This window comes from Ceratotherium simum, chromosome 29 (assembly GCF_057802395.1).
Source record: "Ceratotherium simum simum isolate JZ-2026a chromosome 29, ASM5780239v1, whole genome shotgun sequence".
Taxonomy (NCBI): domain Eukaryota; kingdom Metazoa; phylum Chordata; class Mammalia; order Perissodactyla; family Rhinocerotidae; genus Ceratotherium; species Ceratotherium simum.
The window spans coordinates 9070425-9095855 of record NC_141928.1 but is presented as its reverse complement, the minus strand read 5'-3'; the positions used below and the strand labels follow the sequence as shown (position 1 = coordinate 9095855).

The 25431-nt window shown below is 47.3% G+C and overlaps 1 protein-coding gene and 1 long non-coding RNA gene across 2 annotated transcripts in view; one reads left to right on the top strand and one right to left on the bottom strand.

Moving 5' to 3' along the window:
* Positions 1-22636, top strand: part of GARNL3 (GTPase activating Rap/RanGAP domain like 3) — a 152347-nt gene extending 129711 nt beyond the window's left edge. The window contains exons 24-30 of the mRNA XM_087419035.1: positions 5839-5905; positions 12480-12587; positions 13977-14095; positions 16492-16630; positions 17673-17888; positions 19339-19462; positions 21968-22636. Of these exons, the coding sequence (XP_087275161.1) occupies positions 5839-5905; positions 12480-12587; positions 13977-14095; positions 16492-16630; positions 17673-17888; positions 19339-19462; positions 21968-22145 (951 nt within the window). The 3' untranslated portion in view covers positions 22146-22636. The remainder of the gene's footprint in view (positions 1-5838; positions 5906-12479; positions 12588-13976; positions 14096-16491; positions 16631-17672; positions 17889-19338; positions 19463-21967) is intronic.
* Positions 7739-25300, bottom strand: LOC147913193 (uncharacterized). Its single transcript, XR_015548914.1, has 2 exons — positions 24854-25300; positions 7739-8138 (listed from the first exon to the last, which is right to left on the bottom strand). It is a non-coding gene; the product is annotated as an uncharacterized LOC147913193 (long non-coding RNA).
* Positions 25301-25431: the final 131 nt, after the last annotated feature.

Sequence of the window (25431 nt, the reverse complement as noted above, 5' to 3'; positions counted from 1 at the left end):
CAAGTTTGGGAACCACTGGCATACACTGCTCTTCACCCTGGCTATAATCGCCTGGAAAGTTTTAAAAAGATCAGTGCTCTGACCTCACTCCAGATCAGTTAAGTCAGAATTTCTGGGTGTAGCGTACTTGGGAATCAATATGTTTTAAGTCTCCCCCAGGTGATGCCAATATGGACCTAGTAGAACAGATCTATCCAGAAACTTCCTAATTTAAAGCCAGGAGGACCGCACCTCCATCCCAGCAGCGGGAAACCTGTAATCTCTTCCAGCCTGCTGACTTCTTAGGAGGAAGGGCCCAATTTGGGCTTTAAAAGTCCTTGCCCATAGATGTTAGCTCAGAGCCGGTCTTCCTCAGCAAAAAGAGGAGGATTAGCGTGGATGTTAGCTCAGGGCTGATCTTCCTCACAAAAAAAATAAACAAATAAAAGTCCTTGCCCCCTGCTTGCTTTTCAAAACTCTCTGTGTGACCAACCAAAAGAGGCCGAAAAATCATGGCCTAGCTGGTGTTTATTCAATCAATCCTTTCCCTGGCAACTAGTTTCCTAAGACTTATCCCGCTTTTTCTGGTGATTATTATTATTTACTTGTATTTAATACCCTGATAATTCATTAGAGTGTTTGTGGACTTTCTCTTGATTCGTGAAGTCCCAGGAAAAATTGGGTCAAAAACAGTTTTCTTTGATGACTTCTGTGTTTTATTTGTTTTTCTGAAAGCTACGAGGAACAATTCTAAAATTTTCTGTCTTTTCTTCAATATGCTTTTTAAAACAAAGATACAAAGCTTTTCCCTAAGAGAAAATGTTTCAAAAAACAATTTTAAAGCCCTTCCCTGGATTTGAGTGGATTGGTGTGTGTATTTCCTCTGCTGGTAAATTAGCTGCTGGTGAGTGTTTGCTGAGCAGGCAGAGAGGTTTAGACACAGTGACTCGTCTTTGCAAGGAATTTACTGTCTAATTGGGAAGATAAGCCCCAGAGAAATGAAAAAGGTAATGAACAATGTGTTTTCTAATAGTCAGAAACGGGCCCTGTGGGAACGGCACAGCTTTTTACCAAGATTTTTACCACAGCTTTTTACTACAGGCCCTGAGTGCAGTGGAGGCAGGAGAGAGAGAGGTCGACCCGCCTCAAGTTCTCACGTCATTGGGCACTTCACTGTCATACGAGTTACACTCACTGCCTGCCTGCTCTGTGCCCGGCACCAGTGATTGGGCTGGCCTGGTTCCCTGCCCCCATTCCTCTTCTCTTCCCAGCCTAGACCACTCGATGCCCATTTCAGGCTTCAACCTCAACTCAGGGTCTAAGACAGTCCTACTTCAAGACAGGAAATGTTTAAGGAGCACCAAAGCAGCATTCTGAAAGTCACCATCAAGTTCGTTTTACCGACAGGCCTACTGTGACCTACTGCCCCAGCTCTAGCAGCCAGCTCTGGCTCGTTCCCAAAACAAAAGTCTCCTCCGGAAGGAACCGCAGACCTGGTAATGGGGTCTGGGTCTCTGGCTTGTTCACTGGGCCCAAGTCCCCATCTTGACCGTCTGCCCAGAACCAGTGGGTCTCAGTTGAGAGCTCACCTTGGAATCACATGGCAAGGCTGGCCACTGACTTAACAGTGGCCGCTTCTTTCAGCTGAGGCTGCAGAAGGTGGGGTGCAGACTTCACTTGTCACAAGTCTGGGTTTTGAGTTTTTACAACCACCCTATGTTACTTTTAGCATTTTAAAATGCCGATAAAATGAACTACTTATTTTTAATAACTAAAAATTAAAAAGCCAATGCCTGTGTCCTACCCTAGACCTACTATATCAGGATCTCTAGGAGCAAGAACCCAGAATACACATTTTTTTTTTTTTTTGGTGAGGAAGACTGGCCCTGAGCTAACATCCATTGCCAGTCATCCTCCCTTTTTTTCCCCTTTTCTCCCTAAAGCCCCAGTAGATAGTTGTATGTCATAGCTGTACATCCCTCTAGTTGCTGTATGTGGGACGCGGCCTCAGCATGGCTGGACAAGCGGTGCATTGGTGCACGCCTGGATCTGAACCCGGGCTGCCAGTAGCGGAGCGCGTGCACTTAACCGCTGAGCCACGGGGCTGGCCCCAGAATATGCATTTTTTAAAAGCTCTCTAGTTGATTCTCATGTCCTCACCCGGGCAAGAAACAGCGCTGCCGAGACTGACTCCTGTCAGGCTCCTCGCCCAGGGAGGAGACCAACGTATGCATCGAAGCCTGAAATGGGTCTCACCCTACTAAGTGTTAATAAAAGTCTGAACAAAACGCTATGGAGTGCCCAAGGAGGAAGTGGTCAAGTCCCAGCTGTGGTCTCTGTCCCTGAATCCCGGCCCTCTGGCTGGAGCTCCCCCATCGCCTGCCCCACGGGCTGAATCTCGTGCACAGGCTCAGATTCCGTGCACAGACCGTGGTCTGAGAGGCTGCCTGAACTTCCTCTGCTCCTGTCCCTGCTGCCTGCCCCTCCCACCCCCAAACACGCACAGGCCGAACCTCTAAACTAAAAGCTGTCCGCTTCCACCCTTCCTCCCGCAGTTGACCCTCCCGTAATTATAATATACACAGCCACCACTGAGTGACCACGTCTAGGTACCGGGCCCCCGTGCCAGAGCACTTTGTAAGCATCATCTCACGAAATCTTCCCAACAATCTGTGGGGAAAGTGCTGTTCACTTCCCCATTTTTGCAGAAAAGGAAACTGAGGCTCAAAAAGAAGTCACTTATTTACCCAAAACTACACAGCTAGTAAGTAGCAGAGGCAGGAGTTGAACCCCGGCTGTCTGACTCTGAAGGCCGTGCCCTTCAACCCAGCATGCTGTGGCAGCCACAGCCACGTCACAAAGCATGATGGGGAGAGCGGGTCCAGGCTACAAAGCTGACAGCACTCAGCCCCTCCCCTCAGGAAGTTCACGGTCTGGCAGAGCAGACACTGTACATGCCCACTGCGGCTTAAAGCCTCTGGCTGAGCTAAGTGTCATCAAACTGACAAGTCCTGGGACACCTGAGGAGGAGGTGATTCTAAGTCAAAGCTGTGGGGCCAGGGAGGATCCCTTCAGAGGTCTGAGGGGGCTCAAGGGCTGTTCCTTCATGTAATACATCCACTGGTGCTGGTTGCACAGGTAAATAATGCCACCAGCTGACATTTAGTGAGCGTTTACCAAGTCCCAGGCCCTGTGCTAGGGGCTTATGTAAGCGACCTCACAGCATCCTCAGCCCCCGTAGGACTACATGCTCTTATTATCTGCATTTACAAATGAAGAAACTGAGGTTCTGAGAGGTTAAACAACTGGCCTAAGTAGATATACCTCTAAAGTGACAGAGGTAGGATTTCATTTATTCACTCTGCAGTCAGTAAGTGTTTATTCTGCTCCTGCCACTACCCGGCCCTGTCCTAGATGCTGAGGATATAACCACGAACAGCACAGCACAGCATCTGCTTTATGAAGCTTACATTCTAGTGGGAGGAGAGCTCCAGTAAACAAACAAAGAGGTGAACACTTGGGCTGGCTCTGTGGCTTAGCGGTTAAGTGCGCGCGCTCTGCTACTGGTGGCCCGGGTTCGGATCCCGGGCGCGCACTGACGCACCGCTTGTCCGGCCATGCTGAGGACGTGTCCCACATACAGCAACTAGAAGGATGTGCAGCTATGACATACAACTATCTACTGGGGCTTTGGGGAGAAAAAAAATAAAGAGGAGGATTGGCAATGGATGTTAGCTCAGGGCTGATCTTCCTCACAAAAAAAAAAAAACAAAAGACAAAGAGGTGAACACTAGACAGCGATACATGCCATACAGATCGTTAAAACAGACAGGTATCATATATAACAGTGAAGGAATTATTTGGGGTTTGACCCCCAAGGCTTTCTCATCCCAAGTCAGCTCACTTGACATCTGGGCCTGACTGTCTCTCACCCCTACAAAGCTCCCACTACTCTTGGTTGCGGCATTTACCCCATTATACCTTGTTTTATGTATTGGTATGCTTTTCTGATTTTTTTCTTGAGGTGTGAGACCCTGCCGTATTCATTTCTGCATATGTAATGGCACCTAGGACAGTGCCCGGTAATGATGGGCGGACAGGGGTAGGGGTTCCATTGGAGGGACTGCCAGAGCCATGGCAGAGGCCCTGGCTGAGGGTGGCCTGTGGGGGTTCAGCACAGCAGTGAGACTATACAGAGGAGAAGGCTGCGTTTTGGTGACAGCAGTGAGAGGAGGGCTGGCTTGGCGGAAGACCTGTGGGAGGAGCCCCTGTTCCTGGGCAGTGCAGAGACTGGAAGGGGCGAGAGACAACACGCGCTCCTGCCTGGGGAGGTGGGACCTCGCTGGGGCAGCAGCAGTGGCACACATAGACACCAGAGAGACACAGAAGAGGCTGCTGCTGGACTTGGGGGGGGACTTTGGGGATAGTTCTGCTAACAAAAAGGAGCAGGTTTAGAAGGAAATTAGTCATGTGTAAGAGAAAGATAATAGCCATTTTGTGTCAGGCCCTATGTGAAGCCCTTTGCCTTGTCTCATGGAATTCTCATTACAATCCAGCAAAGTAAGTATTGTCATTATACCAGTTCATGGATGAAGACCCGAGGCCAAAGATTAAGCCATTTGCCAAAAACCACAGAGGCAGTAAATGGTATTGGCAGGATTTTAGCTCAGATCTGTCTGACCAGAGTCCGTGCTCCCATCTGCTCCCCCACACTGCCTCCTGCGTTTCTTGGATATGGAATCTATTACATTTGACAGAACAAAAGTCACAAATATGGCTGGAGCTCTAGGAGAATGTGTGCCTGAGGTTGTAGATTTAGAGATTTTGAGCGTAGAGTAAAATTTGAAGCGATGAAGGTGGGTATTTTTCTAAATGAGAGAAGAGCCCCCAAATGGAAGAATAAGCCGAAGTGGGAGAGAGGGCCGGAGGGAGGAGACGTCATATGTCAGAGGCCGTGGAGAACTGGACAAAGGGATGAGCAGTGGCCAAAAGCCTTCAGTTTTGGGGAGAAGGAAATCTTGGTTGAGCTCGAGAGGGCAGTTTCCCTGATAGTATGGGGGCCAGACTATAAGGGTTGAGAACACAAATGAGGAAGTGAAAGAAACAGAAGATTTTTAGAGGGTCGGAGCCTTGAAACTCAGGAGGGACCAAGGACGTCATCAGGTGGAGCACCCTCTTCTCAAATGCAGAAACCGAGGCCCCGAGAGAGGAGTTTGCCCAGATCACAGAACTAGGTCTTCTGACACCCTTTCCATTGCATCCTGCTGCCTCCCTTGAAATGAAGGAGAGAGAGGGAAGAGAAGCGAAGACACGAGGATCTTAAGATTCAAAGACCCTCCGTGTTTGAGGCAAGAGGAAGCCTGGCTGAAGTGTGAGAGGGGTAACTAGGAAAAGAACCAGAGACCCAGTGCAGATCTTGCCTGTGGCACTTACTAGCTGAGGGCCTAGAGTGACTTCACCTCTCTGAGCCTCACTTTCCTCATCTGTAAAACGGGAATAATACCATCTAATTTCCGGGGTTGATGTGGGAATGAAATGAATAACCCACATAAAAAAGCTTTGTGAACCGAAGTACATATATGAGTCATGATAGAGAGGAGATGCCCACCTACAGAGCTTCTCAAAGGGTATGGAAGGACAGTGAGAAAATCCCAGTGGAGAAAGAAGAGACGTTTCTCTCTGTCACACCTACCGTGACGGTACCCTGGCCGCCTGTGTGGCGCTACGGTTGCTGGTGAGGTGGGAATGAGCCCACAGCACCTGAGCCGAGGGCCACTGCCAGACACTCGTAACTTGAGAAAGTCTTTGAATAGCGTCAGTGTCCAGCCTGCCCACGACCGTTGCCCATTCTCATTGCAGGTTAATTTTGTTGCAGCTATTGATGTGTACGAAGACGGAGAAGCTGGTCTGCTCTTGTGTTACAACTGTAAGTGAAGGCTGTGTTTGTATCTTTCTTTGCTAAAATTGACTGTTCTTTTTCTGGGTAATTCAAAGTGAGTTAACCTTAGATTGACCTGCTATATCGTTCATGTCCTGATTGCATCCAGGGTGCATCTAAAATTTGCATTCCTACCTGGACCTCCCAGTACCCCCCAGACCTGCTGGGGAGATGGTGCAGCAGCCGCTGCCTGTGGTGCCTTCTCTGGGATGTGGCCCCTCCGTGGAGGGAGCCCTTAGTGTGCTGTGTGCTGTGCTCAGTCTGCTCGAGTCATTGTCTCTCTAATTCTCAGGTCCCGTGACTGTCTGTAGTTTAGAGATGAGGCAACTGAGGACTGGAGGGGTGAACTGCCTTCCTCGAGATCATGCAGCTACAAAGTGGCAGAGCCAGGGTTCACACTGGCAGCCTTTTTGGCTGCAGCACCCCAAGTTTTTACTACGGTTACTATTCTACTTTTTTGCGATTTCTCAGGTGTTAATGCAATCAGCCTAACCTGGTGTATCCGGCCTCAGTGGGGTTAGTTTGGGGCAGGTGGCAGGGAGGTTTCAGGCAAACCGAAGGTACCAAATAGTGTCTTAGAAGGACTTTCAGCATTTCGAAACCTAACATTATACCTCAATAAAAAGGATCTTTTTAAGGCTAAAAGTAGTAAGATATTTTCTTGGATAAGGCTGCCCAGTCTAACTAAAACAATAAAACATATTTTTTCAGCTTAGAATTTTATATTTAGAGTGGTGATGCTGGTTCTATTACATGGGTCAGATATTTTGACTAATCTTTGTTTAATAATTATGGGAAAGCTATTTATCAGTAGAGAAATTTGGTAAACATCTTTCAATATGCAAGATTTATGAGGAATAAGTTAGGAGAACGTAGTCACAAGAAAGAACCTCTTCAACAATAAACTGCTCTTTTGGGGTATTTTATCCACAAGGTCTGTCTAAACCCTCCTCAAAACAGCGGGTCTTTAACAGCCCACTTGAGGAGAAGGGCCACGCTGCCCACGCTCCAGCGTGGGATCCTAGATGCCCTTGCTCAGTGGCCAGGCCGCTGCTGCTGCTGCCCTCTGTCCCAGGTTTACGAGACAAGAGGGGTAGGGGTCACACGTTTGAAGTCACTTCTGTAAGTTGTTTATCTCTTTAAAGTGTGATCTTTTTACTTTATTGAAAAATATATGAGAAAAACTTGTGGCAGAATGCTTTAAAAACTTACGTAGTTTTTTTCTTTTAACTGCTTGAAAGGATGGGGGGATTTTAGGTGGGAGAGAAGTTAAGAATAGAAAGATAGAACAGGTTTTTAGAATGAGAATGAATCCCAAAATGAAAAGGGAGCATGGAGACAAATGTGAATGATATCCTCTCTTTACCAAATTTGAAGCTTAGTGACTCCAGCAGCCAGCATTCCTGGGGACCAGAGTGGTCCACTGCTAGGCAGGTGTGGTTCCAGTGGCCTCTTCGTCCCATGGAGCCCCGTGGGAGTTCATTTCTCCTGGCTTTGATCATCTCCTGGCTTAGGCTCTGGTTTCATTTCAGGAGGGGAACAGTGTGTGTCTGTTTTCAGAGACCCACCAGGTCAGCAGAAGGTAATCTCTGAGTCTTTAGATCCCATGTGGGTCAAGGCCTTGGCAATCCCAGAGGCTCTCAGACCCGCCTCAGTCTTCCCCAAACTATCTTCTTTGGGTCAGGAATCTGGCTCTCGTTTCCACCTCCCTCTTTCTCCCAGCAGGTTGGCAGGTACCTGGCGAACAACCCAAGGAGAACCAGCTGGTTTTCCCCAGTTACCCAGGTCACTTCTCTAACACATTCCCCCCTACACACAGAGCACATTCATTGGCTTGTTTTATTCCATGTTCTTTTCTTGATCACAGACACCGGTACAATAAAGGCCCTTTCCAACAAAGTGCTGTAGAAAGATTTTGTTTCCCCCCAAATTTGAAGCTGATTTTTATCATTTATGTCAGTTCCTTTCTATTACAAAAAAACAAAGTAAAAGATAACTTTTATAAACTCAGAGTTTTGTATAGAGAAATTTTTATCTCAGATATGTTGAAGATGAAAATATTTTATAATAGAGGTTGTAACTTCCAGTTGCATGTTATATGAGAAAAATGTATTCGCAAGATAAACTTCAGGGGAAAAAAGTATAAGTAGTCCAATATGTTGATGATGTTCCTCTTTTCTTGTAATTAATCTCTATCTTGAATACCAGGGTCAGTCTTTGCCTAAAAAAAGAAAGAAAAGAAAATTTGGCTGTGACCTTAGCACACAGTAATGATTCACCTTTAATGCAAATAATAAAATTCAGTACTAAGGGTGAACTCGGTGTTTCTTGATGATGTTTTAGAGATAATCACACAGGAGAACTAGATTCTCAATGTGACCATATTTAACCTCACTAAGTCTTAACTTCCAGAAGAATACAAAACCTACTTCTCACGACTGTCGTGAAGATTAAACAGAATTCCACATGTAAAGCCCATAACACATTGCCAGGTACAGCAAGATTTTATTTTTCCTCCTTTTATTCCAGATTTATCAAAGTATTAATTCAGAATCCAGTTTTTAACCTCCATAGACTTTTCTACATACAGAAAGGGACTTTTCCTCAGAGAAATTTGATGTACAGTTAGAAATAGTATCTGTCCCCTGTTCTCCACTGGCTGGATGGGGAAGGCCAAAGGCGTGGAGGTCATGGACTCTGAGCTCCTTCCTGTACAGTGACATTCTTAGACTCCGGCCCCTCTCAGCGCCCCCATTCAGCTGCCCTTTTAAACCACAAGGGACGACCTTCTCTGTGCCAGGCACGCATTAGGATCTAGAGACACAACAGTGGAAGGCACTGCCAGGGACTGCAGTGAGCTCACAGTGTGGGGGAGAGCCAGGCACGGACGCCAGCACATTGATTGTGCACGTGCTTCCCAGCTCTGGGGTTCAAGAAACACGCTTCACTTACTCTTCTAAATCAATGAAGTCTAATCGGAGCCCCCTCTCCTCAGGTGCAGAGAACATCAATATTAGCTGTTGGGAGGGAGAGCCCCTGCTTCTCTGGTGTCGTTTGGAATCCCTGGGGCTTATTCAAGTGGAAAGCGGGGGGGGGCCTCTGAACTGCAGTCTGGGTTGCCTCATGCACGCCTGTGTGACCTATTGCTCAGGAGGGCAGCTCTACTCTGAGACAGGCTGAGGCTGGGTCTGACCCCGCTAGGCACATACACAGCCATCCCCTACCTACCCAGGATGCTGTGTGCTCAGGGAGCTCTGGTCTCCTCCAGCCCAAACCCCCTCAAACCCACCAGCAGTTTGCTCTCCCTGGTAGGAGTTGGGGTGGGACAGGGGAGTGGGGAGGAGATGTGTGTAAGGGACCTGGACCTTTAGAAACATGATGCTGCTCTGTCCTTCCTGTGTGGGGACAGGGAAAGAAGAGTCGTTCATTCATTCAGCAAGTACTTACTGAGCACCTATGTGCCTGGGGGTTTCAGCAGTGAATGAAATATACACAAATCCCTGTACTCATGGAGTGTACATTTTAAAGGGAGCAGGTAGACAATTAATAAGATAAATAAGAAAAATACCTAGTATGTTAAATGGTAAGTGCTAAGGGGAAATAAAGCAGGGGGAGGGGATGGGGTTGGCAGGAGTGGGGAGAGCAGGTCACCATTTAGAGAAGGTGAAAAAGGAAGGGGGCACTGGAAGATGAGCGGAGAGAAGACCTGAAGGGGTCAAGGAGCAGGATGTGAAGATAACCGGGGAGAGTAGTCTAGGGAGACAACAGCCAGTGTCAAGACCTAGAGGAGGGAACATTCTGGTATGTTTGAGGTGACCCCAAGATAACCATTATGGCCACAACAGAGTGAGTGAGGGTGTGACATCAGCAAAGAGAACCAGATTCAGGCAGGGCCTGGCAGATGAAAGGCCTTGGGATTTTACTCTGGTGAGTGACTGGAGGATTTTGAGCAAAGGGGTGACATGATCTGACTCAGGTGTAAAAGGATGACTCTGGTTGTGATGTAGAGAATTAACTGAAGCCTGTAAGGGTGGGGAGGCCAGTTAAGAGGCAACTGTACCCATCTGATGAAAGGTGACAATGGCTTGAACCAGAATGACAGCTGAGAAGTGGTCAGATGCTAGATGTGTTTTAAATATGAGAACCAAGATAATTTGCTGACGAATCAAATGTGGGATATAAGAGGAAGAGAAAAGGAAGACTCTGCAGTTTCTGGCATGAGCAAATGGAAGAATGGAGAATACCATTTACTGAGATGTGGAAACCTCTAAGAAGAGCAAGTGTGGGGGGCAAGACGAGGAGTTCAGTTTGGACATGTCAGTGCCTCCTAGACATCCCAGAGGAGACACTGAGCGATCGGCTGGATGTTCAAGTTGGGAGCTCAGGGGAGAGGGCTGGCTGGAGATACTCATTTGGGAGTCAGTAGCATGAGAGTCATGAGATTAAAGAGCTTACCCACTGGGAATTGGGGAGAGAGACAGGAGGAACCAGCAAAGTAGACTGAGGAGTGGCCAGAAAGACAGAAGAAAATGGGTGGAGTCCTGAAAGGCAGTGTTTAAGGAGGGAGCCATCCGCCGTGTCATTGCCCCAGACAGACCAAGTGAGATGGTTTGAGAACTGCTCTGGGATTTACAAGGGGAAGGGCTTTGGGAATCCTTGATGAGAGCAGCTGTCTTTGGGGCAGCAGTTGGGGCAAAGGCCTGATTGCTTAGGTCAGGAGAGAATGGGAAAGAGGAAATAGAGACGGGGCGTCCAGACAAGTCTTTCAAGGAATTTTGCTTTAAGGGAAAAAGAGAAAGGAAGGGTGCATAGCTAGAAGAGGGAGAGAGATCAAGGATTTTGTTTTCTGAAAGATGGAATAAACAGCAGGTTTTAAGGTGCTGGGAAAGATCCAATGGAGAAGGGAAACTGATGGCACAGGAGAGAGGGGAGCATTGCCTGAGGACGTCCCTGGGGAGGGGAAAGCTGGTGGGCCAGAGTGGGAGGAGGGAGGATTAGCCGCACCAGAGCATCCGGAGTCACGGGCAGGGGCCAGAGTGGGCACAGCAGGTGAGGGGCCCTACCATGCGAGATCCATGGGAGATCCAGGGTCCTTCCTGAACATTTGTTTTCTCCAGGAGCAAAGTCTTTAGCCAAGAGCGAGGATACTTTTTCTCCCCTCGTGGATCCATTGTAGCAAAGCAATACTGACCTGGTTAGTTTTTCCTAATAACTGACTCTGTTAGATAAACAATTATAAGACAGTATAGGATAACTGCATTACAAGGCACAGTGGTCACATCAAAGGAATCCCTAAGCCCCGATGGGGCAGGACATTCCGAAAGGATTTGACAGGGCGAGAGTTTCAAGAGCTGGCCTCCTGCTGCCATGGCCACCAGCCACCACGGTTCTTCCCACATCATAGCTTCTGATTCTAACACTATGGATGGGGAGCGACTGCTCAATGGGCATGAGGTTTTGTTTTAGGGTGATGAAAATATTATAAAATTAGATTGTGATTATGTTGTACAACCCTGTAAATATACAATCATGCATCGCTTAACAACAGGGATACATTCTGAGAAGTACATCGTTAGGTGATTTCATAGTTTTGCGAACATCATAGAGTGACTTACACAAACCTAGATGGCATAGCCTACTACACACCCAGGCTATATGGCACAAATCTTATGGGACCACTGTCGTATATGTGGTCTGTTGTTGACCAAAACAATGTTATGCGGCGCACGACTGTACTAAAATTCATTATAAATTATACACTTAAAATGGATGGATTTTATGGTATATAAATTATATCTCAATAAAGCTGTTTTAAAAAATAATTTAAAAATAAAACTGTATGGCTAAAATGTAATGGGCTTCTGGAATAAAAGGGACTTTTGTTTCTACATGGACTTTCTCACTCTAAGAGGATCTGAACCACCTGGACTTGTGTTTAAAGCTCGGAGCGGGCCAGGAACAGGGGAATTGAATTAACCAGGCCTTACTCTAATGCTGGCTCAGGTTCACCAAGGTGCTACTGGCATATGGCTTCAAGTTTTCCTAATAAAATGTAGGGGGGAGGCGGAGTCGACAGCTGCCACCGCACTTGTCCCGCTGAGTGAGGCTCAGAACACGATCTGCTTTGCGGGAGGGCTTCCTCTATCCAAGGGATGCTACCAAGTGTCCCTTCCTCTCCGCGGTCAAGCAGACCTGTGTTCTCCCTGACATAGTACTTGCGAGACTTGGGACAAGCTACTTCACCTCTCCTTGCCTCAATTTTCTCATCTGTAAAATGAGCACAATAATAGCGTCTACTTCATAAGGTACAGATTAAACAGGATGTTTTGAAAGCTCAGTGTCTGGCACCTAGTAAATTCTCCACAAATGGCAGCCATGATTACTTATAGTGGTACTATTACTCTGGCTCCGACTGCCTCCTGACCCTGAGACTCTGGCATCCAGCTGTTTACAAAGGATGAGCAGACAGGATGCTGTTCTTGTTGTCTGTTTTTCTTTTATCTAATTACAGTTATCTGAGTGTCGTCTCTAACAAAAATGAGTTGCTTTTCTTTCATTGCAGACAGTTGCATCTATAAAAAGGTTTGCCCATTTAATGGTGGCTCTTTTTTGGTTCAACCCTCTGCATCAGACTTCCAGTTCTGTTGGAACCAGGCTCCTCATGCGATTGGTAAGAAAAACCTTTCTTATAATGCTCTTCCCCTGCATAGATACATCTGAACTGTTCAGTCCTGTGTAAGCAAACTTGCTGGCTTCCTGCTAAATTGCCATAAATTGTGTGAGGATGGTGAATACTCAAGAGTGTTCTTTTTCTTCTTTAATTGTTTTCCATTTTGTTCCCTTTGGGGACTATTGTCTTCCACTTTTCCTCCCAGTTCTGAGCATGTGAGCATTTGAAAGCAATTAAATGTGAGTATCTTTCGGGATCCTTTCATTTCTGGGCCTTGCTTTCCTTTTTCTAAAATTCGAGAGCAAGATCTCCAGCTTTAACACTGACTGACTTCAGGGAGAAGCACAATGCATTCAGCGCCATTCTTATATATTTTGAAGCTTGAAAATCTAGAATCATAGAAACTCGGGTACTTTGCCATTGAAATGTCAGGACGTGAGTGGTGGTGCTTCGTGTCTGTGGTTCAGGATCCACAGCTGGCATCTGCCTGGTGACAGTCAGATCAGAGCCAAGAATGTTCCAGTTAGCACTGTTTTCCTCAAAGTACAAGTATTTGTTGACAGGTAAACATATGGTCCAGCTTCGATGACAGATTAAACAAGATGGTAAAAAAAGAGAGGAAGGATTGAAAATGGCGTTCAGGTTCTGAGCCACATGCTGGAGGTCCCTTGGGAGATCAAGGCGAGAGGTTTGGGTGTGGTAGAGTCACCAGGGTGAAGCCAAGTGGGTGAGTTCACCAAGGAGAGAATGCAGAGGGGATGGGCCGGTGAGGGGAGAGAGCAGGAGATGGCGAGTGAAAAAGGCAGAGGTGGCAGCACTGGGCAGCCAGGGCAGTTGTGGCGCCTGGAAGTCAGTGTGTCGTAAAAACGCTTTCAAGAAGAGGGGCCGACCTTTAACCAATAACACACCCACTGAAGCCGAGGGACACCGAGGGACCGTGAGGAATAAGACGCAGCCCCTGCCCAGACATACACGACAGGAGGAGTGACTGAGCGACAGGGACTGAAGAAGGAGTAAAGGCCAGGGTTTCCAGGCAGAACGGCATGTGCCAAAGGAGCGGGTGTGTCGTGCTGTAGTCTAGACAATCAGGGGGACCATCCTGTAGGACCTGAGCAGTGAGCCTCCAGAAGATCGGGTTGCGGGACTGCGGGAGGAAAGATGGCAACGAGAAATGGAGACAGCGCACATCTACTTAAAGCAGGGGCTTGGCAATCAAGGGGAGGCTATCTTAGGAGTGCAGGCTCTCTTAGAATTGGGGGACATGCCCCGTGAAGGAAGAAGAGGAGCAGCCAGAGGAATGGGAGAGATGGAAGGTTCTGGAGAAGTAAGAATGAATGTGGGGGAGTCCTGGCACCCCCACAGCCACAAGGCAGCCCGGTTTCCTTGCAGTCTGTGCTTTCCCGTACCTCCTGGCCTTCACCACCGACTCCATGGAGATCCGCCTGGTGGTGAATGGGAACCTGGTCCACACAGCAGTCGTGCCGCAGCTGCAGCTCGTGGCCTCCAGGGTGAGTAGCACTGGGGTTTTGTGTCTGCCTGCGGGGCTTCGGGAGCCCCTCTCAACCAGTTAGGCTGATGATGACAACACTGCTTGTATGTCAAAATGCCAAAAGGAGGATGAAAGAGCTGAAAACAGACTCATCATTTGGGTTTCCACGTGTGGCCCCTTTGGGCTTCAAAACACCCCTCCTTAGTTTTGTTAAGAGAGTCGTTCGGTGCTGGTGACAGTCGGGGACCACTCAGCTGAGAAGACCCCATCAGAGACTGGGTCAGTGGTCACCGTGCACTGAAGGACAGTCCAGGTCTAGAAAAGAGCTTGCAATATCGCTTTCTTCCTTTGCCGCTCTCTATCCTCAATTTGAATTCACATCCCATGAACTATGGCTAACTGATGAATCCATGTCTGGTAACAGAAGCTGAGCAAAACCAAGGGATGCAGGAATGAGGATGACTTGCCAAGGTGTCTTCTACTGCTGGCACATAATACAGGAGGTCTTGTTCTAGTCCCCTCCCCTGGGTCAGCCCCACGCAGGCTTCCCTGGCCCTGCCACTCTGGGCTGGTTCCCCTATGGCACCTTCTCCATCCCGACATGCCTCACATTTGGTGGTGGGTGACTATTTGTCTGCCCTCCCCACTACACTGACAGAGAGCAGGACTGAGCTGTCTCATTCCCCAACACAGTGCCAGTGGTGTGCTGGTAAATGTTTACCCACCAACTCCCCAGAAAATGGGTGTGTGTGTGTGTGTGTGTGTGTACATATATACACATACATATATATATATACATTAGTTGATCATAAATTTTACTGATATAAAAATTAAAATAGCTTACAATTTACAAAAAATAATAAAACATACAATGCTTTTTACTTTAAAGTCCACTTAGCCAGTTGGCTCTCACAAAATGCTCTTGTTAAAATGCTGAACTCTTTTATCTGTAACCAGCCTATGGTTGCAGCCCAACTGTGATTTTACGTTTGGAGTTATATCTCAATCCATTAATTCTCTTTCCAATAAATTTGTTGTCATTAAATCTGATATGTGATCCACTATTAAACGATTTCTCACCCCCATACAAATCATAATCATTAAACCAAAACTTCTTCCAGTTTCCACAGCCTCCACATACTTTTTTTTTTTGGGAGGAAGAGTCACCCTGAGCTAACATGTGTCACCAATCTTCCTCTTTTTTTTTTTTTTTTTTGGTGAGGAAGATTAGCCCTGAGCTAACATCTGTTGCCAGTCTTCCTCTTTTTTTGCTTGAAGGAAGATTAGCCCTGAGCTAACATCTGTGCCAGTCTTCATTTTTTTTTTTGGTGAGGAAGATTGGCCCTGAGCTAACATCTGTTGCTAGTCTTCCTCTTTTTGCTTGAGGAAGATTGGCCCTGAGCTAACATCTGTGCCCATCTTCCCCTACTTTATATGTGGGATCCCTCCACAGCATGGACTGACGAGTGGTGTAGGTCTGCGCCCGAGATCTGAACCCGAGGACCCAGGCCACTGAAGTAGAGTGTGCCAGACTTAACCACTACACCATGGGGCCAGCCCCAAGACTCCACACACTTTTAATTTTAATCTGCATTATTAACATTTTCTCCATCACTTTAAGTCTAGACAATCAACAAAACAACAAATCAAGCTCTGATTTGTAGCATCTGCCAATTTCTGTGGTGTAAAATGTCCCACCATGATTGATGTCAAGCTTCCCGTGTGATGCCATGGAACACAGAGTTGGGAGGAGATGTGCAGTAGCCATTAGTATCCAGTATTTCCACCTCACAGATACCATGATGTAAATAACCTCAAGAGCATAGGTAATAGTAACTGTAGTAAAATAATTAGGAGTGGTTGAAGTTTGATATTTAGTACCTTTGTTTTTAATAAAATTTATTTAAATTCAATAATGGCTGTGCTTAACAGCTGACTTGCAAAATCGCTGAAAATCGGCACTCGTGAGTCAATCCGAGCTGGCTCCAGCACACCACTGCGTCATCACCCAAGCCTGCATGTTAGGGGTGTGCACAAGTATGACCGTTGCACAATCAGTGAGTGAATGAGCCATTTCCCCGTCTGTAAAATGGCCCTGACTGAATCCCCAAATCCTTGCAGTTCTAACACTCCACGTGCCTGAGATTCCCGTGAGGAAGGTGTGTGATGTGTTTGTGTTTGCACAAGGTGCGTGGGAAATGGACTCTTTTCTATTGTGTATCAACAAATAGAGGAGGCAAAAGTGCGGGGTTTTCCTCTGGGAGCCCCCTCCCAGGCATGTTACTGCACTGCAGGCCCCCAGAATGTAGCAGCTACACGTGAGGAACAGTGGAAGCTTCGCAGTGATGACAGGAGGGCCAGTGGTGCAGGGCCTGTAACACCAGCAGCTCGGTCATGCTGTCTCTCTCTTTCCAGTCGGATATCTACTTCACAGCCACCGCTGCTGTGAACGAGGTCTCGTCTGGAGGTGGCTCCAAGGGGACCAGTGCCCACAACTCTCCTCAGACACCCCCGGGCCGAGAGACTCCAGTATTTCCTTCTTCCCTGGGGGAAGGTGAAGTCCAATTTTTACTGTCTTATTAATAGATGTTTTTAATACATTCTGATTTCTCTAGTTCATTGTCAAATATCGACACATGAGTACTGCCTAAGGAAGTCACTATTTAAAGCCATGAAAAACACTTGCAGTCTGAATGCATTAGTTGCATTCTTTTTTTTTTTTTTTTTGGTGAGGAGATCAGCCCTGTGCTAACATCTGCCAATCCTCCTCTTTTTTTGCTGAGGAAGACTGGCCCTGGGCTAACATCCGTGCCCATCCTCTTCCACTTAATCTGGGACGCCGCCACAGCATGGCTTGACAAGCAGTGCGTTGGTGCGCGCCGGGGATCTGAACCAGCGAACCCTGGGCCGCTGCAGCGGAGCGTGTGCACTTAACCGCTTGTGCCACGGGGCCGGCCCCTAGTTGCATTCTTAAGAAACCTTGTGATAACCAAAAAAGAAAAAAAAATCCCATTATGGAAACAATTATTTCAATGAGGAGAAGGGAGTTGAGGGCTAGAGAGATTTTGACTTGCCACAGCAAAGTTATTTTTCCTTCACGGATGTTAACGATACACTGGGTTTTTCTAGCTAAAAGGATATAGCCATCAAACCTACACATTACTCAGCACACCCAGTCTTTCACTCTAGCTGGCTTTGCCCCTGAATCCCAGAGGCCTTTGCTGTGGTTACCACTTTGCTCTGAACACAGCACTTTTCCCACCTTCTCACCACATCAGTCATCTTTATGGCTCCTCGTACCGATCAAGCACGGAGCTCCCCAAGCAGGGCAGCTGTTTGCTTTTCTTGTCTACTCTCTTCTCCTGTGCAAGCGTAACCAGAAGTGGGTGCACTTTATCCAATTTACCCTTGAAAACGATGCCCTTAAGAAACAAGGCTGTCAGGCACCCTCACTATTGCTCCTAATGAGACCTGGGAGATCAGCATCCGACATAAGATCTTCCTTCATGCTATGTTGAGGAACCAGAAATTTTCCTTTTGTAAATAATATGAACTTTTCTTAAAGTTTTGACGTTCTTTTCTTAATCATATTTCAGGTGAAATTCAGTCAAAAAATCTGTACAAGATTCCACTCAGAAACCTTGTTGGGAGAAGCATCGAGCGACCTCTGAAATCGCCCTTAGTCTCCAAGGTCATCACCCCGCCCACTTCCATCGGCGTTGGCATCGCTGCCATTCCTGTCACTCATTCCTTGTCCCTGTCCCGCATGGAGATTAAAGAAATAGCAAGCAGGACCCGCAGGGAGCTGCTGGGTAATGGCTCTCAGTTTTTGTGTTTTCCCTGTAAATATACCAGCTGGTTTTATCTTTGGATATTAATCATCCTCAAAACAATGAGTTAAAAAGAAACCTTCCCTCTAATGAGGAATTTATAAGTAAATTTTAGTGCACCCACACCAAGGAATACCGTACAGCTTACCCACCAACAAGGACGTGTTGATCTATATGCATTGGTGTGGAAAGCTTCCAAACCATGGTAAGAGGGTAAAAGGCAGTTTGTATACAGTATGTCTAGTCTGATACAATTTTTTAAAATATAAATATCTAAATATGTACGATCTCCTAGAAAAGTGTCGAGAAGGATTGACATCCTGCAGTTCTCAGATGACATGTTATATTTGTCTATCCAGAAGTGTAAATTCACCACGTTTTTGCATATTTGTGTTACAGTTCAGTTATCGCAGCTCGCAGCCCCTAGACCATGGGGCAGGCCTGGAGGGAAGGTACAGATGCAAGATATTGGTTATGCCCTTCTCCCTTGATTTACAGGCAGGCGGCCAGAGCAGAGAAACATAAAGCACTGTGATAATGTGAAAGGCTAGACTGTTAGAGAGCTTTTTGTTCAGAATTGTGAGAACAAAATGAGGAAAAATGGAAGTGATGTGTTAAACGGTTTGAAACTTGAATTGGGATCTGCGTGGCCTAAAACTGTGAGGACAGTTGGCCTAAGCACACCTGCGCTGCAGTAACGTTTCCTGAATGACTGGACATGGGGATCTGGCCACCTGACAGGCAGGCTCTGACCTTGGCAAAGTCGGTTGGCTTTAGAAGGTAGTCCCTTCCACTGTGCTTTTACGATATGTGTATTGCAGGGGCCGGCCCCGGGATGTAGTGGTTAAGTTCGGCACACTTCACTTCAGCGGCCTGGGTTCGAGGGTTCGGATCCTGGGCGCAGACCTATACCACTCATCAGCCATGCTGTAGTGGCATCCCATGTACAAAACAGAGGAAGATTTGCACAGATGTTAGCTCTGGGCTAATCTTCCTCAAGCAAAAATAGAGGAAGATTGGCAATAGATGTTAGCTCAGGGCGAACTTCCTCAGCAAAAATAAATAAATAAACTAAAATATGTATATTGCTATTTTTAACCCAGTATTCCCTATGAAAGCTTCATCTGCCAACCACTGTTACAAACCTCTGTGCTTTTCAGAAATTGAACCTCTGAGTTGGAAAATTATAGTTTCCAGTGGTAGAAAGACTCTTCTGAGTCTTTTTGTTTCAATACATATATTCTCTATAATAAAAAAAAAACCCTTCCACCAACAAGAAAGCCAATTATTTAAAGATATATATTTTATCATCTTTCTTCCTGACTCTAGCCCAATAATGCACCAATACCCAACCAAGAAAAAGGCATGTTCTGTCTCCAGGGCAGCCCTGTGGTAACGACCCTCTGACCTCTGATTCTCTCCTGTGATCCAGGCCTCTCCGATGAAGGTGGACCCAGGTCAGAAGGAGCACCAAAGGCCAAATCGAAAGCACGGAAGCGGTTAGAAAGCCAGGGAGGCCCCAAGCCAGGGACAGTGAGATCAACGAGCAGCGACAGGTAAAGAGGGGGAGCAGCCCCCAGCGGCCCCCGTGCAGGGTGGTGGCCCTTCAAGTCACAGCACTGCCCACGAGGCCCTTTCTGCTGACTGATGACACCATGGGCTGGCCCCTTGACAAGCCACAGCTGAGGGTCAGCGTCCAGCTCTTCTCTGAGGATCTCCAGAGAGCACAGCCCGCCAGGGAGGGCCCTGACAAATGGGCAACCTCACTAGCAATCCAACAAGTGCTCATCAAAATACATTAAGGGACTTTTTTTTTTTTTTGCTCACCAGATTGACAGAGATTTTTTTTGAAACAAAAATGCTCAATGAGAATGACAGGAAATAGGTACTCTCCAATACTTGTGGTGGGAATATAAACAGGTACAGCCTTTCTGGATGGCAGTTCAGTATCATATGTCAATGAATATTTGTTGAAGCCGACTGATTTGTGAGTGGAGCCCCTAAGATTCTGTCCCTCAAGCACCATCATGCATGCTCCTGTGTGGAGAGCAAGGGGACACATGTCCAGGCTCCATTAATTCACTCAGCACACATTCTTGGAGCACCTGGCACTGAGCTGGGTGTTGGGGATATGGAGATGACCTTTAGGGGGTTCACAGGCCAGTGGGGAAGGCCAAAAAGGACATCCTAGGAATTAGAGCATTCCAGAGTGGCAGGTGATGCAGAAGAATGAGGGGTTCCACACACCCCACGCCTGGGGCAGGGAGGGTCTCAAACATCAGGGAACCCCAAGCCATGCCTCATAAATCAAGTGAGCATTGGCCTAGCGAGAGAGGGGCAGCACGCACTCATGCTTTAATCCCACAGACTCTTATTGAGCCCCTCCTACGTGACAAGGCCTCTACCCTCGTGGACTTTACATTCTAGTGTGGAGAAACAGACAGTAAACCTATAAACAAATAAGCATATTAAATCATTTCCAATAATAACAAGTGCTGTAAGGAAACTGAAAAGAAGATAAGTGATGGGGGTGGGGTGGATAGGTCTACTTTGAGGAGGGGTGGCATCAAGGAAGGCTTCTTTGAGGAAGTGGCATTGGGACAAGGTTTGAATGAATGAGAAACAGCCCCTCTGACAGCAGGGCCAGCAGGGGCAAAGGCTGGAGAGAGAGAGAGAGAAAGAGAGAGAGAGGGCTGGCCCGTTGACACAGTGGTTATGTTTGTGTGTTCTGCTTTGGCCACCTGGGGTTCACCGGTTCGGATCCTGGGCGTGGACCTACTCACCGCTCATCAAGCCATGCTGAGGCGGCGTCCCACATGGAAGAACTAGAAGGACCTACAACTAGGATATACAACTGTGTACCGGGGCTTTGGGGAGAAAAAAGAAAAACAGGAAGATTGGCAACAGATGTTAGTGCGGGGCCAGTCTTCCTAAAAAAAATTAAAAGATATTATTGAGAAAAATATTTTTTGAAAAAAAGAGAGAGCGTCCCGAGGGCAAGAAAAAATAGAGGGGGCGGGGGTGGGCCGGGAGGAGGCTGGAGGGGTCAGCAGGGCCAGGGCCTGTGGATAGGAGTTTCAGCCTTGTCCTCAGGCATGGGGAGCCAGGGTGGGGTCCTTTAGGCAGAGAGTGACATTATCTGGATTTGAACTTTAGAAAGATAAATAGGGCCGGCCCCATGGCTTAGCCGTTAAGTGCGCGCGCTTCGCTGCTGGCGGCCCGGGTTCGGATCCCGGGCGCTCACCGAGGCACCACTTCTCCGGCCATGCTGAGGCTGCGTCCCAAGTACAGCAACTAGAAGGATATGCAACTATGACATACAACTATCTACTGGGGCTTTGGGGGAAAATAAATAAATAAAATTATTTAAAAAAAAAAGATAAATAATGCCTCACAAACACCTCCTGTGTGGCATTGGCGTTAAAACTCACAACTGTCACAAGTTTACAAGTGACAGTAAAATCAATGAATCACCAAAGTAGTCATTCATAAAAGTTTACTGTGCACACAGCAAAAAGACTGCTTGCAAACTGGAAGCACTCACACCAAAACGTGGAATGAGGCTCAGGGTATGTGGTTATAAGGCAGCTTATATAGTAGGAGGCCGTGACTGCCTGTTCTTCACAGTGACTGGTTATAATACTAGAATTTTCTTAAATCGTAGGGACTTGGTCAGTGGTTACCTCATATCAACCTTGGGAAACAGTTCAAATTTTGCTTATGATTTCCTGAGGAGTAAGCAAGAAATGACCAGGTCAAGTTAGTCTTGCAAAATAAGCTAAACTAAACTTTGTATGACTAAACTAGTTTTGTCTGCTCAGGGAATTTTCTAGATTGGTCTCCGTTTGTTTTTTAACACAACAACCCATGAGGTAGGGCTGTCTGACTGGAGAACCCAAGCTCTGTGGGGGTGGGGGGTGACTCCTGCACTTCCCCTCCCTCCCCCACGATGGATGGGGGATGGGGGAAGACAGGCTTATGAGCTCAGATGCGCAGGAAAATGCCAGACAGAATAGGCCCAGTTCAGTGGTGATCCTTTTACGGTGACTCTTCTCTTCTAGGATTACTTCCGGCTCCTTGGAAAGTCCTTCTACTTCCGAAGCCAATCCCGAGGGGCGTTACCACTCAACAGGCTCTGACCAGGACCCTGTGGCAGACAGAGAAGGCAGCCCGGTCTGGGGCAGCAGCCCCTTTCAGCTCACAGCTTCCTCAGATGAAGACATCATTGACTTGAAGTAAACAGAGTCCGAATCGAGTTTGCCATCTTTAATTTTCTTATGGAGGTTTACACTCTTTAACCAGTTCTGACATCCTTTCTCAACAAAATGTGGCTTTTAGCCTGTCATGATCTATTGGACCAAACCTTCTGCATACTCGGCCAGTTTGGGTCACTCTCTAATGTCCAGTGCCATCTTTCTTGACCTTTGTTTCTTTCTGTTCAGGAACCATCAGTCCCCTTGTAATAAAGGTGGTAGATTTCATTGAGGTTTTAGATTGAAACTTTGAATAAATCAAAAATGTTCATTCTTATTTACTGCAACCTTCTCTTATATTTTATATACTTAGATGGAAAAATTATTTTTTCATTAGTTTTGATTTATGTCACATAATGTGTTTCTTTTATAAAGAAAAGCCATTGCTTTTAAATTTTATTATAAATAAGTTTTCTTTCTGCACCTTTGGCCCCGGTTACTGTTTCAGTTCACTGTGATCGGAACCAGCTGCGTTCCTGCCTAGAGACTTTTGAGAAAAGCTGAATGGTTGGATCTTAGACACTCCTGCTTCTTCCTCCTTGTGTCTCACAAAAAATAATAAGGTATAGGAGCTTGTTAAGTCTTAAGATTATTTTGTTTGGTTTTCTGGTTACTCTGAAATCATATAACCAGGGAACAGTTACTCCTTGTCATTGAAATCATCACTCTCAAATTCCCTCCTCTTGTTCGGGTCTGCTTTGCACTTTCACCTGAACCAAATGATTATCCTTCCTCTTGTCACTTATCTGCCTTCCATGGCTCCCTCCTCAAAGTGAGAAAATGTGGGTTTGGCCAAGTGCAAATGAAACAGCAAAACGTCAGCCTTTAGCCAGGGGAGAGCAAAGCGGGAAAGTCTAGTTTCACTGACACTGTAAAAATTTTAATCTGTGTGAAGAAGGTAATTTACCTTTGGCTTTAGTCTGATGGATTCCACCTTATTATCTCTCTTCTTGCCTATATTACCCATCAAAAGAAACTTGAAATCATTTCCCCTGTTAAAGTGGCTCTGAGGAGGTTTTCTGCAGGTCTTCTCCATGAGTGCAGAGAGCTGTGATTGACATGAGTTTGACCTACAGACTTGACAGGAGCTGGGATCCTACCTTCTAGCTCCCCTCTCTGCCTATTGCACAAGTGATTCAACGTGATGAATCCAAGCTGAGGGCTGCCTGGTTCCCTTCAGCAGAAGGCAAGAGTAATCAAGACAGTGCTTTTTAGGGCTGCCCAGGTGGGGTGTTAATCACCAAACATGTCTTCTCATATCTTTACAGCATTCCGCACTCCCATTCTTCTTTTGCGTTTTGTATGCCCTTCTCATATATAGGGCAGAACATATGGTTGACTACATACTGGATCTCGACATCACCAAAAGTTTTGTGAATTAGGTTTTATTATTCTTGCTTTTCAAATAAGGAAACCGAGGTTAAGAAAGGGACAGTGATTTAAACCTGTGAGTTCTCTGACCCCAGAGCTGTGCTCTCTCCCCTGTCCACCCTACAGAGCCAGGTCTTGTGTCAGTTGGATCTGGCTGGTGTTTTTCATGTTAAACTAATTTGTCAGCTTTATGAGCTTGTATGTGTGTTTTTCCTGTCCTCTTTTTTTTCTGAAGTTTCTTGCTTCTCAGCCTGGAATAGAAAAACCAAGGGCTATTTAGACCATTCTTCCCAAGAGACTGGCAGCATCAGAGCCACCCCATGATTCGACAAGAGTCACAGATCTGAGGAGAAAATGTAGAAAGGGCGAGAGATGGACCCTACTAAACAGACTGATGTGCTTAGCTTGGAAAAGGGGGCAGGAGGCTGCTCTGGCAGCGGTATCTGCTTATGAAGGCCAAGATATGAACACTCATGGGAAGGGAGACCACCGGCCAGAGGGCAGGAGCAGGTTTGCAAGAATCCATAGCTCAGAGGGCTGGCTGGCCCTTGCTGGGCTCACTGGAGCATCCTGTCTACATAAGCCTCTCTGCATGCAGCAGTCTGCCCACCGAGTCTGAGGCATTCATCCACTCTGCAAACACCAAGTGCCCACTGTCTGGAGGAGGAGGTCACGTCCATTGGGGGACAGAGAGAAGCAAACAGGTGGTCACAAAGCAGTGATGATTGCTCTGATAAGAATTTATAAGTGGAGCACAAGATGCCAGTGGAAGCACAAAGGGGGGGGTCCCCTAAGTCTTTAAAGATAGTGCAATCAGGTGACTGCACTAGACCAAACAACTATCTTAATCACACTGGCTAGCGTTTGAGTGCTTCCCATGTACCTGGGCTTTTATATACATTGCCCCTACTCAAAACTCTGCTGAAGATAGCTATTGTCTTCCTCACTTAGATGTGAGGAAACGGGCCCAGCAAGGGCTTAGAAGCCAAGCCTCTTACTCTCAGATCCCTGGTTCTTTCCAGAATTACACAGCCCTCCACACAGCTGCCTGCGCCCAGACAGTGTTGGGTACAAATGGCCAGATTCTAAAGAGCCCTGACCTCATCATCCTCACCTCCAGCAGTGTCTTGGGTGCACACGTAGAGAGGTTGGCTATTAACATGCGCAAGGTCTCAAAGTTGAGAGGTATTAAGATGAAGATTCAAGAGTCAGGATTACCTGTCGAGTGGAACTTAACAGGGAGCGTGGAGCTCACCATTTAAGCCCAGATCGGTCACACACGTGCGGCATGGGGACCTCCCCGCGCCCCGCCCCCACACTCACACGCAGGTCCTCCGCGTCTGGAGGTCCTAGTCGTCGTCGGCTCCGTAGCCGTCAGCAATCTGGGGGCCCTGAGTCGTGACCCGCACGGAGGTGGGAGGCGGCGCGCAAAACCACGCCTCAGTCCCCCTGCAGCGCAGCAGGAGCACGGGGCCAGGCTCGGAGAAGAGAGCAGCCCAGGACAGTCGTTTGGAGGCGTTCTGCCCTGAGGCTCTCAGTGGGCAGTGGGCCAGGCAGATGGTGCAGGCTCCTCCAACCCAGGCCCCAGGGCAGCAGTTAACAGAGCAGGAACCTCAGACCGGATCAGGGAGGACAGCAGCCGGGAGTAGGGGCGGGAAGTCCTGGGCTTGGCCCACGTGCTCCGCCTTTGTGCGGCTCCTAACCCGGTTGGCTGAAGCTCGATTGCGAGGCAGCTCCAGGCACTAGCCTTCCACCCTCATTGGCCGGCTCAGCTTGAGGCAGCTTTCTGATCCCGCCTCCGGGCTCGCACCACACTCCTATTGGATGGTTGTGCCCCAGGCCGAGAGGCACCTCCAGGTACAAACTCCGCCCCGCCTATACATTGGATAGCTCCTTCCTAG